This window comes from Anser anser, assembly GCF_964211835.1.
Source record: "Anser anser genome assembly, chromosome: Z".
Taxonomy (NCBI): Eukaryota; Metazoa; Chordata; class Aves; order Anseriformes; family Anatidae; genus Anser; species Anser anser.
The window spans coordinates 2,460,592-2,473,012 of record NC_139723.1 but is presented as its reverse complement, the minus strand read 5'-3'; the positions used below and the strand labels follow the sequence as shown (position 1 = coordinate 2,473,012).

The 12,421-nt window shown below is 38.8% G+C and overlaps 1 protein-coding gene across 15 annotated transcripts in view; it reads right to left on the bottom strand.

Annotated features, from left to right (window-relative positions):
* ARB2A (ARB2 cotranscriptional regulator A) overlaps positions 1 to 12,421 on the bottom strand; it is a 259,673-nt gene that overhangs the window by 203,963 nt on the left and 43,289 nt on the right. For all 15 annotated transcript variants that reach the window (XR_014576622.1, XR_014576623.1, XM_083817159.1 and 12 more), the window contains one exon: positions 1,573 to 1,638. Coding sequence is in view for 13 of the 15 variants with exons in the window: in XM_083817159.1 (XP_083673285.1) it covers positions 1,573 to 1,638 (66 nt within the window). In the remaining 2 variants the exon portion in view is untranslated. The remainder of the gene's footprint in view (positions 1 to 1,572; positions 1,639 to 12,421) is intronic.

The window sequence follows — 12,421 nt, the reverse complement described above, 5'->3', positions numbered from 1 at the left end:
AATTAAATGGTTGCATTGTGAGTTCTTCCTTCACTCCAAAATGCAGTGTACTCATGACACTTTGCAAAAACTGGAATATGTTGGAGAATGGTTTAAGTGTGCTACTGACTGACAAACTCCATCAGTAGATCAATGATTACTACACAATTTGTAATTAAGAGTAAATACAGATCATTTCAACAAGTAGAGCGATACAAGGAGCTATTCTTCTCCCAAGCTATCCGCACAAATCTCAGAGTAGGGCAGAAGAGAACCCACAGATGTGACGGAGGTGATGGCAGTACGGTGCTACGTTTTTGAAGTTTAATGTTGCAATACCTATATGCACATTCTTATTACAAAGAAAGTTACATAGCCTCAAAATTCGGGCACATAAAAGTTTAAAAATGCCAGCTTCCTGGTTTCAGAGTGTGACATTGCTCGAGGAAGTCTTTTGACACATTACCAGTCTGGAATACAGAAGCATTCCTGGACCAAAACTTCCCCAGTGGAGAAAACTAGTTGTGCAGAGAAGTTAGAGATCCCACACCAAGCACTGCATCAGGCAGGCTGTCACAATGAGCCCAATCCTCTGCTGTTCACGCAGAGAAATCTGAAGCAAAGGAACCTTTCTCAGGTGGTCTCAGGGCAGGGGTGCAGCAATACTGGGCTTACCAGCTGCTGATCCCCCGCACAGTCCTGTGCAGCTCCCAGACACTTCTGCCCTGACGATGAAGACGTTGGCAAAGCCTAGCCAGGAAATTCAGCAGCTAGGACAGGTTATCAAAACATTCCCTGAACAATGCTTGGGGAATGGAAAAGGGAATTGCAAAATGTTATAGAACTATGAAAGTAAAAGGAAATTTTGCTTCCATACCTGAAATGGCTTTTTCTCTGCTGAATATGAAGGGCTGGCTGAGAACAACTGTAGTGGAAAAGCTTCCCAAATACCACATGAATCGTTTAGAATAGCGATGGAAAACCTACACAGCACAGTCACACTACTGTCTCCCCACAGAATATAAAAATACCCAAACAACATCATGTTCTCGCATACACTTATAGACAGCAACACTCTCATGTGCTGTCTGGAGACTGCTTCATCACTTCTAAGGGCTGATCAAGTGTTTTCACCAAACAACATCACCACTTTATAGCACATACATGTTATAAGCTCCTGAAATTGTGTGTTTCAAAAAAATTATAAAGTAGACATGGATCAGTTTACTGAGACTTTGTTTTGAGTTTATTACTCTGTATGTACAGACACCTGTCTTTAGCTCTGGGAACCCATCTGTAGAGGTCTCAAAACATTCACAAATGTTTTTCAAAAATTTTGTGGTGCCTCTACCAAAATTAGCACATTCTGGAGTCTGTCAAGGCAAGGAAGGCTCAGCTAGAGAAATCAAGCACATGAGAAGTCAGGCAGATCCATCTCTCCAAATGCACACACATGCTGCACATGAAGTCAGTTTCCTGAGACAACACCATGCAGAGGCCGGGCACATCTTGTCTTTATCTGAACTCTGGATTGAAGTCTCTGCTTTTCACAGATCCAAGCAAACAACATCTTCGAAAAATATTTATACTTACCGGGAGAGTTACTTTTTTCAAATGGCATTCCTTTTCCAGTAGTCCATAAACATATTTAGTAATAATCTGTAAGAAAAAAAACAGACCACAAGAAAAAAGAAAAGCAAACAGAAGTTAAACCACCTACAGTAATGACATATCCAGGCAGACAACTTAAAGGCTAGCTGGTGAAACTTCTAAGCACTTGCATATGTTTTGCGACGTATCTGAATTCTTCACTGTACAACTAAGTGCAGAACTTAGGGATTTATACAAAATGGCCCTCTCTGGCTCTCAGCAAAGGCTGCTTGCCAGTACAAAGAAATTGTAACTGTACCTGTGAATCCATCACCTGCTGCTGTGTGAGTAATTATGTGCCTCAAAACTAAGGATTATGACCAATTAATATATACTCAGGGGTATAAGAAAGGCTCTCTTTTGCAAAGAAATACTTTAAAAGCATTTTTTTCCATAAGCAGGACTCCTGAAACCCTCTCCCCTGCAGGTTCACTTCTTGAGCTACATGGAGAGCAGATCTTTAGTCACCTTCAGCACAAGTTGCTTTGCCATTTCTATTCACTGAACTGGGGAGGGATGGGTCAAAAGTGTTCTAAACAGAAAAAAAGCCCAACTGATTCCCCAGTGTGGGGGAGTTTAAGTCTCTTGTCTCCATGCAGAAAAAAAATTGAAATTTTAGACCTGAAACAAAAGGAATTATTTCAAAAGCAACCAAAAAAAAATCAACTTACTCGCAACCAAAGAGTTGCTGTCTCAAACGTAACCAAGTTGTTCACACTTCAAAGGTTTGCCTAATACCTAGGGAAATTTTTTCTTCCTTATATATTGTAAGAAAATGGAGATGCAGATGGAGGAACTTTCTAACTATTATTAATCTGGGAATTAAGCTGCAAAACAAACTAAAGTGCTTTGTCCATATGGGGTTGTAAAAATGGTTCGGAAGTAACTGCCTGGATTTCACTGGCTACAGAAGTTTGAAAAAAAAAAAAAGTCAAATTAAAGAGGAAAAAAAATGCTCATTAAGAGCCTCAAATGGTGCTTGCCTTCCCTTTAAAGCTTGGGGAACTACATTTAAATTCCAGACAGGACAAGATTTAAGTCACGAAATATTAATCTAAGAATATCTGGGTACAAACCCAGCTGGTATTCTTTAGTCCAACCGCTCAAGGCCACAATTACTGCCATCTGAACCCACAGCATAATAAGCTGCAACAGAAACGCTGCTGTAACAAAGCTCTCAAGTGATGGCATCTTAACAACACACTATGAACTGAGCAAGTAGGAGCCAGGGTATCATAAACTTCAATTTTAATTTTCCTAATGCAGAATTACCAAATAAAGTTTCAATGAAGTCCAAAAGTTTTCATTATGTACATGTGAGCAAACACAATATGCAAACGTTTGGAACATATTTGAACGAATTAGAGGTACTGATGGAAGCTAATTAAAAAAGTCATACCCATCCCCCGCCATCTCTACCCCCCACTACACAAAAAATAAATAAATCTTTATTAAGATTCTGTGAATTCTTTGCTCAAATATGTTCATTGATAGAATTATGTTCAAAAAACTTTATGGTTTTAAAGAAAATCAGTCTAACTAAACATTACTATCTACAGGGAACCTGCATTTGGAGAAGGAATTTAGCTGTGAGCGATGAGTTGATTTAAGACATGTTTATCCCCAAAGCAGTATGTTAGGAACATGCATACAGTGTAATTTTACCTTCAGGGCCAAACTTTTTATGGTTCACCGAAATCAACTTCAGTGTAATGCCAACAAGTAAAGCAGTTAAGTTCCTGCAGTCTCAGATGCTGATGTTGTACAGACATTAAAAAGAGTGTAATGATAATATGGCCTGAAACGTCGAAATTTTATTTTTCACTCTAAACCCAGGCATCTACTAACCATCAAAAATACTAGAAAACTTGGAAGAGAAAAAAATTGCTACGAAGAAAATATATTTAGACACCGCTTGCAAAAACCTCCTCTTTTTTTTTCAGCTATGTGTTACATATCTATTTCTTCTATTCTCTCTTATCTATTTAGACTGTGATGTCTTCAGGGCAGAAGGAAACCTTTACTGATTTTTTCAAGAGCAAGACTCAATGGGGCTCTGATCCTAACTGGCTCTTTATGCACTACTCTAGTATAACAAATAGTGATAACAGCCTTAAAAAGGGAACGGTGAAATCAGGAGAGCACTCTCCTGTATGGCAAAGACCTAACGTAATGAATGCTTTTAATGAAAGAAAACATGAAGAAAGATACAGTAGGATGGGGTTTCTAACGCAAAAAGTGAGATTCAGGCAACTCAGCAGCTGGATGGTCTCCAAGGCTGAGACAAACTTGAAGAAAAACTGCTGTGAACTGCCCCAGTGCATCTAAGACCACAAGAGGGTTTTTTTGGCAGCAGGAGATGAACAGGTTCAGGGATATCTCAGCAAAGGCTGGTACACTGTCAGCTTGAAAGGACAGAAGGTGACACAAAATTTCCTGAAGTAGCACCAAATCCCTGAATTTCGCACATCTGAAAACATCATCGTCTTTTGATTTTATGGTTGATCTGTAATTTTGAAAAAAAAAAAAACTTTGTTTCTTTTTCTGTATCAAGGAGTGAAGTGTGCTATGTTATTTATTTAGTAAAAATTAAGTCTTACTACAACAAATCGAGACCATTTAAATAGCCACTACTTCTTAATATTATCAGTTTATGTATACTGGTAGAATCTTTAAGATCTGAAAATTGTTGCAGAATCTTGGTTTCTTGAATGAGAAAGTGAATACGGCTAGACTCTATGAATTCTTCTGGACTAACTATCTGTCACACAGTTGCTTGGGACTGAAGGTATTGTCACTTATCCAGTACAAGCCATTCTCATGGCAAACTGTAACACTTGCTAGAGAGCCCTAAGCATTTTACTCAGATCAACCTGAATATTTTTGCTTTTTATAAAGCTTTTCCAGCTCATGAGGTGTGCCAACAGTGCAAGCAGTATTCTGCACTGCAGGTGACAAGGCTGCTGGTCAGCAGGCAGCACCAGGTGTCTGAGATGGAACAAGAAAAAGAAGCAAGAATGAGGCCTGCCCCACAATGTGTGAAATCAATGGCATCAAGAAGAAAGGAGGAAAAATGGTTGTTCTTGTTCTTCATATTTCTTGTATGAACACTGGGAGCCTAGTCTTCTCATTGCCTACAGTGAGAACTGGGAAAAAAAAAAAAACACACAAAAAACAAGGCAAATCCATGCCTCTCATCCCCTGTTCTGATAGCATGGGAGAAATCCTTCCCCACCACAAAAAAAAAAGGTTAGCCTAGCACTCTCACTCCCCAAAAATGTATTAAAATTGTGAACCAAGAGAAACTTTCCTTCCAGCACAAAGTGATCCTCGGGAAGGAAGCTAAATGGCTTGTACTTCAATTTTGCTTCAGCGAGCTAAGGAGCCAACACCCCACTTTCTGCAAGCCCAAGGATTTTCAGCCATCAGCAGTGTCACAGCTTTTCTTACTTTTGCTGGACCAGAAGAGTTCCTAGAACAAAGCTGGGCTGCTGAGAGCAGGGACCACAGACAACTGAGTGCAACACATCCCGATCAGTAAGAACAGCAGCTTACCCTCTCAGGTGCACTAAAAATACAAGTACCTAAGTTCTCCTATCATTTCCTTGCAACAGTTCTCCTTCGTCTACTGTGGACTGCATTGAGAGCAGTAATATGTGTTGGTCAGGACAGGAATCAAAGTTTAATGCTCACTGTTGCCTTTCTGAAGAGTTTAAAAGAATGTTTTAAGTAGCATCCTTTAAGTAGGATCTAAACAGTGTAAATATCTCCAGAAGTACCTTTTCAAAGTACTAGTGGCCACAAATATGACATCTGTGAAGTTCAAAAGTCTTACGCATAATTAGAGGATAGGCCTATGTCATGATCAGTACAACTTACTGTATTTCTAAGAGGATTCAACCAATGGTATCAAAAGACATCAATGATGCAAAATTAAATACCTACAGCTAGGAATTGACAGAAATAAGAAATACAGATAGGAGATAACCCAACAAAGATAAATTTAATCCAGTTCTCTTACGTGGATACACAACAGAACTCATTTTAATTACAGAGCAATTAAATTGATGACCTGGACAGATAGCAAAGAAGATAGAGACAAAGAGAGAACACCACGGAAAGAGAAGAAGAAACACCTTATCTCATTTTTAGGCAGAGTATTGCTCTTGCATTGCTAAATAGCTTTAACAATGGCAGCAAAAACAACAATGTTCCATGCAGTCTACAGAGCAAAACCAAAACCACAGATGGAAACATAGTTCTGGTATGTGTAATTGTAGTAGACATTGATTGGGAAGGCCCTGGCTTCATATGGCTTCTGTTCTTCTAAGATTGTATTGTTCATGTAGAGGACTGTTTTCAATTGCCAAGAAGTACTGAAAAAGTCTGTTAGCAGCATAATTTGTAAAATCTTTGCAACCATGCCGAAGCCAAGTGAGCAAAAGATCAATATCTGCATACAACAGTGTGAAACTAGAAATTAAAGACTAAGAGCCATTGAGACTAACTAGTTACAAAGATACTGAAGTACTGTAGCCTGAACATGATTATAAGTGTAGACGAATAAAAAAGAGACTCTTCAGTGCAAAGTCAGATGTGACATGTATTGAACATCTTTAAATAGCAGAGGTCTGGAAAAGTGGGCAACCAAAAGCCTGCCTACAGAGCAAGATGGGAACTCAGCTTAAAATAAAAAACCATGAATTTGAGTTAAGAAATGGAAAGAAGCATTCTAGCTAATATCAAAAATTTTAAGAACCGGCTTGACATACACAAGGAAAAGCAGAACTGGAGCTGACCCAGTGGTGAACTTTCCCATAACAGAGATAGCCAGGTACACAGATCAGGTCACAACTCAATGACTTGTTTTGTAACACCTGCATTCTAATCCAGAGGAGCTGTTTGAGCACATACCACATCAAAAACCATGCTGGGATGCAATGAAGTGCACTGAGCCTTGCCAGTCATGCCCCCTCCCTGCTGTGCTTCATAACTCAGGTTCTCTGAATTCTCTTTTTCCCTGAGTGGTTGCCCTTTCCAACCAGCCACAGGTCACTGTCCACCACTATATTATGCGTGCGAACAGGATAGTAAACCCACTGGAGAGGAGAAAAAGGAACAAGAATAAAATAAACTACTTTCCCAGAATGAATTCTCTGCTAAAAACGTGTTAAAGACATGTCATATAGGTCTGTGGGATGTGTGGCCTTCTGCTTCTAAATCAGCACCTACCGGTACGAACTGGAAACCATTACCACACTCAGGGATTCACAACAGATGTGAGGAGCCCTTTGGGTAGCGCAAACCACAAAGACTCTTCGAAGACAACCAGACACCACATGTCCCTCTCTGCTCCCATATGTGCACTCCTCATGACCAAAACACCAGCAACCGTGCCCAACGGTTGGTGTGTGGTTAGCACATGACGAGGAACAAAGCACGCGTGGCACGGCTAAGGATAACACGCATTACAGCCAGCCACACGACAGAGGGCAGATCACAAAACTTTGCAGAAAGGATAGGGGAGTCCAAGCTGTTAAAACAAGTTGCCCACACCTCTGCCTGCTCCTACACACTTCTAAGCAGATTTCAAGGAAAAAAAAAAAAAAAAAAAAAGGCAAACCCATCAAATTATTGATTAAATATATTACTCTTGTAGACGAGATCAAGCTGGATGGGTCTCAAATTCCCACGTCATGTTCCTTGTTCACAACAGCTCCAAAAAGAAATAGAACCCCAACTCCACAACTGCCGCTCAACACCACTTTTCATCGCCCCAAGGGCTAAATGAGACGTAACCACTCTCTTACAGTTATTCTACTTCACATCCAGACTGAGATACACTGGCAATGACATTCTTGCTCAGTGGACAGAAGGCTTCTGCCTCCAAATATGCCCATTTGTGAAACAACACTCCTTAAACACCTCATCAGATCACTTGTTCTCATTCATTTTTCAAGAAAGTTCTCAAGATATACAAAAATGTAGAGTAAGACAATTTTACCTGAAGGTTTTTATTACCGTCCAAATTTGTCAGAATCATGTAGATGCTAAATTTGAAATTAAGTAGATTGTAGCTGATAAAACACAGATGGTGTGGCATTTTCCTTCTTGCCTGACCTCCTCCTTTTTCACAAGCCCTATTGTAAGGGAGACTAAACACATTCCTGCTGTACTTATTATTCTATTAACCTTGTGAGTTAACTATACTTTAACCTCAGTTTAATCTCTTAAATAAATGTGTGGTGAAGAAAAGCATAGAAAAAAGGGGAAAAAAATACAATTGAAATATTACTGAAAAGGATTTGCCCAAAAGCACTGAAACGTGCCCACCTCTACTTCTGCAATAACTTGTTTGGATACAATTTGCTATGCTTTAAGTTGAAATAAAGAAAAAATGCAAGTGTTCTTTTCCTTCAGAGAATGCTGAGAATTCAACCTTTAGGTTCAATCATTTGTCAATTCCCACCCTGTGACAGGATTGCACTTAAAACGTTCAACATTACCAGTTTGCCTGACAATTCTACATATAGACCAAAATCAACGTCATTTGCCTTTCTGTTCTTTTTTTCCTAAAGTAATATGTTTGACTTGACATTGCACACTACAGCAAAAGAATTGCTGTCAGCTTCCAAGCCCTCTTAAATGTTTCCAACCACCAATTCAGCACTGACTTACAGCCTTCTTGAATCTAACTTAGAAAAAAAAAAAAAAGATCTTTCACAGATATAGAAAGAATACTATTTTTAAATAATTTTAATTCAACCTCTGAGATTAGGCCCCCTAGTATTACTAGTAATTTTCTAAAAGCTCCAAGGCTGTTTATGCAATTGGGGGTTTTATCACTTATCTTAAAAATAAACAAGTATAAACCACGAGAAGCGATACCATGACCAAGTGATCCATTACCAGTACACGTAATGTTTTTTCTTAGTTTGTACGATTTGTCTCCTAAATCATAACAAGCACTTTAAAGGCAAAAAGAGAACATGAGCAAGAGAAGGAAACAATCCTTATAACATACAGTAGTCAACCTACAACTTTTTTCCTTTCTGCAGGGTAAGAGTGGCAATGCTCAGTGAAAAAATGCAAAATGAATTCCAACTGACTGCCCTCCGGCAAATCTCAAATGGTGGGACTGACCCGAGGCTTGCTTCTGTGGCTGCCATTGCCTTGGTTGAATGAGCTTTATTTTGACCCTTGAGTGACGAACCTGCCAATAAGTAACAATGAGAGATGCAAAGGAACTTTTTGACATACTGCTCTTGGATACAGACTTACCTAAGAACTGGGACAAACAAAACAAACAAAAAAAACCCACCCAAACATCACTATGCCAGAACAAAAAATCCTAAAAGCTGAATCAACTTTCTAAAGGCTCTGCTCACTGCAAGCTAAAAAAAAATAAAAAAATAAAATAAAAATCAATGGCATTTACAAATCCACAAAAGACCTCACTTGGATTATAGTGTGGGAGAACAATTCATTAAGATGGAATTGACATTACGTCTAAGGGATTTCTTGTGTTTTCCACTGAAAGCAATTCAATTCAACCTTAGTACATGGGTGTGATATTCTGGATTTTAAGTTGACTGATCACAAATAGGATCTCAAGATCTTTTGAAAGAATTAAATGAAAAACAACAGGGATTTGTCATGAATGCAGCATATACTGTTGATGTGATTTGACCTAACGTTTTGTTACATGGTCTTTGCTGACACCTGTTGGTTTATTTTTTGTTTGTTTGTTTTTTACTTTTTCTTTAAAAAAGAAAAAAAGAAAAACAACTCTAGTTTCAGTATTCACTTAACAATTATTTGGCTTCATAAACTGCTTAATTACATAGCCCATCTTATGAAAATTCTCATTTTTTTTTTTTTTACAATACACATACGTATTCATCTATATGTGTCAGTATAAAGCAGAGGCTTCATTCAAGCACCTTGCAGTGGAAGCAGTTAAACATCAGCAGAAAGCATCATATCTATACCCAAACTGAGGTAAAACACAAAGGGATGAAAAGGTTGCAAAACGAAGAAGGAAACTTTAAACAAACACAGGATTAATAGTAGAACTAATGCAAATGAGGTTTATAAACACATTTTAATATTCCAATTGAAGAACTAAAATTTTGGATTATTACATCTAATTTTCACAGTAGGGATGAGTTATGACAAGGGATCAGGAAGAGAGAGCAGTAGTAGTTTTGATTATTCCAACTACTAATGAAAAAAATTGTAGATTAGGTGGAGAGGTGGTTCTATGCAGTTTTGAAATGTTAAAAATCCATGCCAAACCCAACTTATGTATCAGATTAACATAGTTAAAGCATACCAGCTTTTGTAGTCACAGACAAAAAAGTCAGTGATGTGTCAAGCATCTCATTTCACCACTTTTGATTCCTCAGCAGAAATGACCAGATAAATATTCACAGATGGACTGAAGGCTTAATTTTATGTAAATCCAGAGCAGTGCTCAAATTAACACCTTCTTTCCATAGCAAGATGTCTTAACCATTTTGCCACTGTGCTCCAAAACAGTAGTGGGTCAAAATAAATTGGATTTACATAAATTTGGGTGAAAAGGGACATGGATCTGACCGTTAGCAGCACTTCTGTTTTTCTTTTCTTAGCACAAATTGTGGTTGATACCCTTAGGAACATAAACAACAAAAATGTTTATAGTTTCACTATTAAATACTTGCACCTCTTTCTACTAGGTCAAGTAAACCAAATAGATTGCAAAGGGGTCACTAACTCATTGCATTCTCATGAATGAAACCCGTGACTCCCACTTGCTTTGAATAACTGACAAAAGCCAGTATCTAACTTCTAAGAGAAATGGCTATCTTTCTTTCTGCATTTCTAGTATACAGTTAGGATACCTAGTACTCTGAAAGAAACTTCCCCTTAAGGAGAGAAAAACCTGCCCTGAAGGCACTGTCTCTTCTGGGATATCAAGCTGAAGGTTAAGAAAACACCGTGGACATTGATGAACCTTTTTCTATTCTTTTTCCTCACTATTCCTCAAGAAAAGGTTTTCGTTTTCAATTCCATATGACTGAGCCTGTCTAACATAGCCTTGTGTTCTGCTGGCAAGGAAACTCGAAGAGGGAAGAAACTACAAAAAACTCCAGGTACTGCAAGTGCCACCAGAACTTTCAACCAAGATATAAGGAAGATTGCTTCATATGTGACAAGTAAAAACCTTGTGCTTTCACTCTTACATAAAAAAAAAAGAAACCACTTAATGTAATAATGAAATAAATTATCACTCAAAATGTCTCTATTAAATCAAACTTGGAGAGGATAATTTAAGTGCTTTTTCTACTTTATTTTTAAAACAATCCTATAAAGATGAAACATTGTTGGTAAAGAAGGTTTGTAAAATAAACTTCATAGCCCACACTACTACTTATTAAAGCAGGAAGTATTGAGGGTATTGGTAATTGCTCATATTAACCTTGGTGATGTCCAAAAAGCAGAGTTGATCCTTTCTCCCTATTGAATTATGACTGAAGAACTCGTGTAGTCAGTTATGCAGAATGTCCATTTTCAGTCCATTTTCAAAGACAGCACATGAGTATACTACTTCTCATTAAACTACATGGGCACAAATACTGGGACAAGAGGAAAAACAGCTAATATTGGAGCTCTGTACAGCACAATTTACTCTATTTTAATGAATTTTACCTGTTTTAATGAATTATACTTCATTTGGGAAAAAATCATATCTTTCTCAGTCCAACGACCAAAAGACAGTCCAATTACACATAAAAGTGTATGGAATAGAAGAGTTACATTGGAAGTGACCTTCAAAGACCATCAAGTCCAACCGCCCGAACACTTCAGGGCTAACTGAATGTTAAAGCACATTACTGAGGGTACAGTACACATTCCTCTTGAACACTGACAAGCACGGGGCACCAATCACCTCCCTAGGAAGCCTGTTCCAGTGTTTGTCCACCCTCATGGTAAAGAAATGTTTCCTGATGTCCAGTCTGAGCCTCCCCTGGTGCCATTCCCATACGTCCTGCCACTGGTTACAAGGGACCAGCACCTCCTTCTGCACTTCCCTTCCTTGGGGAGGGAGGAGAGCAACGAGGTTGCCTCTCCACAATTTTGTGTTAAAACCAGCAACACTTTGCATGTCCACTGCATCAGTTATTTCTATGAAGCTGTGAAACAAACAGAGTAAGAAAACACGGTGTAAAAGATTGTTCTAATATCCATTTATAAATATTGTGATCAGGATCGGTCCACGTTCATACTGGTGTTTGTCAAGTTCCCAATAAAAGTTTGCGTGATGAGACCTTTTGCTCTTTTGGAGGAGAGGGATGCAGGAAAGAACACACATGCTTGAATAGGTAAGTGGTTCATCCCACTAATATTCAATTCAACAGTTGAGTAACAAACTTCACAGAATCACAGAACGGCTCAGGTTGGAAGGGACCTTAAACGTCATCCAGTTCCAAACCCCCTGCCATGGGCAGGGACACCACCCACTACATCAGGTTGCTCAGGGCCTTGTCCAACCTGACTTTGAACACCTCCAGGGACAGGGCATCCACAGCTTCTCTGGGCAGCCTTCTCCAGTGCCTCACCACTCCCTGAAGGAAGAATTTCCTCCTAACACCTAATCTAAATCTCCCCTCTTCAAGTTTAAAACCTTTCCCCATCGTCTTATCATTATCTGCCCAAGCAAAAAGTTGCTCTCCATCTTTATTATAAGCCCACTTTAAGTACCGAAAGGCTGCAGTGAGATCACCCTGGAGCCTTCTCTTCTTCAGGC